General features: G+C 61.1%; 1 protein-coding gene across 1 annotated transcript; it reads left to right on the top strand.

Moving 5' to 3' along the window:
- Positions 1 to 15: 15 nt before the first annotated feature.
- EMIHUDRAFT_259046 (hypothetical protein) lies at positions 16 to 372 on the top strand (the record flags this gene model as incomplete). Its single annotated transcript, XM_005758586.1, has 1 exon — positions 16 to 372. A coding segment is annotated over one exon (357 nt), but the record flags the coding sequence as incomplete, so codon positions are not given.
- Between the last annotated feature and the right edge of the window lie 874 nt (positions 373 to 1,246).

Below are 1,246 nucleotides of genomic sequence, written 5' to 3'. Positions count from 1 at the left end.
TTGTTCGACAAGCAGGCGCCCGTGAGCGATCTTTCATACGCCGACAGCACGACGGGACGGCCGTGGGCCGAGTGCGGCCAATACACAAGGCACACGTGGGGCGTCGACCTCGGGAGCGAGGTGTATGTGCGCTACGTGCGGCTGCAGAACCGCAACGACTGCTGCGCGGAGCGGCTGACCGGCATTGACATCTATCTCGGCTCGACGGCGGAGACGTACACGGGCAACGCGCTGGTGAAGTCGGACGTGAGCGTGTTGTCGAACGTGATGTTGGAGGTGGAGATCAACGCGTTGGGGCGCTACATCTACCTCAACCGGCCGTCTGCGACGGGGCTGACGGTGTGCAAGTTCTACGTTTACGGATACGTGTGAATGGAGAATGGAATTTGGAACCGTGGCCATGACAGACCGGCGGCGCGTACGTGAATGTGCATTAACGTATGTAGTGTACAAACACACTTACACGACCCACAGGAATAATTATTTGTGCCGCTAATGTTCGAACGAGCGGTCGTGCCGTGCAGCTCGGGTGCTGGGGGGGTCGTGGGAGCCGCTCGGGACCATTCTAAAGGCGTGTTTCTGGTAGCTGGGGCCGGCGAAAGCGCCCCCGGGGCCCTCGACGTGATGGTGCCCCCCCCGCGAAAGCGAGCTGCGCGGCACGGCGGTGTGTGCAGTGAGCGCGTGGTAAGCACTACCTTCGCGAGGGCGGCGGGGCACAAGCGGGTGGTAGAGACGAGGGCGGCGGGGGGGGGCGGGGGGGGGGGGGGGGGGGGGCACCCCCCCCACGGAATTCAACCTGGGGGGGTTTCTTAAAACCACAGCCCTTGGGGGGGCGTCTTTTAAAAACAAAAAAAAAAATCCCGGGCCCCCTCCCCCCCATTTTTTTTTTAATGGGCCCCCCCCCCATCGGGGCGGGGGTTGGGGGCCTTTCCCCAGGGCAATTTTGCGCCATTTTCAAGGCCCAAGGGGGATGAAAAAAAAAGCTGGGCAAACCTATAAAAACGGGCTCCACCCCCTCGGGGCAACCTTCACGGCAACCCTTGGAGGGCCAATAAAGGTCTTGCCCCCTGACCCCAAAAGGGTCCCAGGGGTCTTACCCAGCGCGTCAAGTCCGTGTACCCATTTGCTCTTTACGGGGGAATCACCTCGGCCTCAAAAGAACCACGTGCGACCTTTCAAAACTTGATTTCCGAATTCAGGGGGGGCGAATCGTCTCCGGGGGGAAAAATTTGGTACCTCCCCCGGA

Source organism: Emiliania huxleyi (assembly GCF_000372725.1).
Source record: "Emiliania huxleyi CCMP1516 unplaced genomic scaffold EMIHUscaffold_8560, whole genome shotgun sequence".
Lineage (NCBI taxonomy): Eukaryota > Haptophyta > Isochrysidales > Noelaerhabdaceae > Emiliania > Emiliania huxleyi.
Note: the sequence above shows the minus strand (reverse complement) of the source record. Positions and strands in the feature narration are given on the sequence as shown.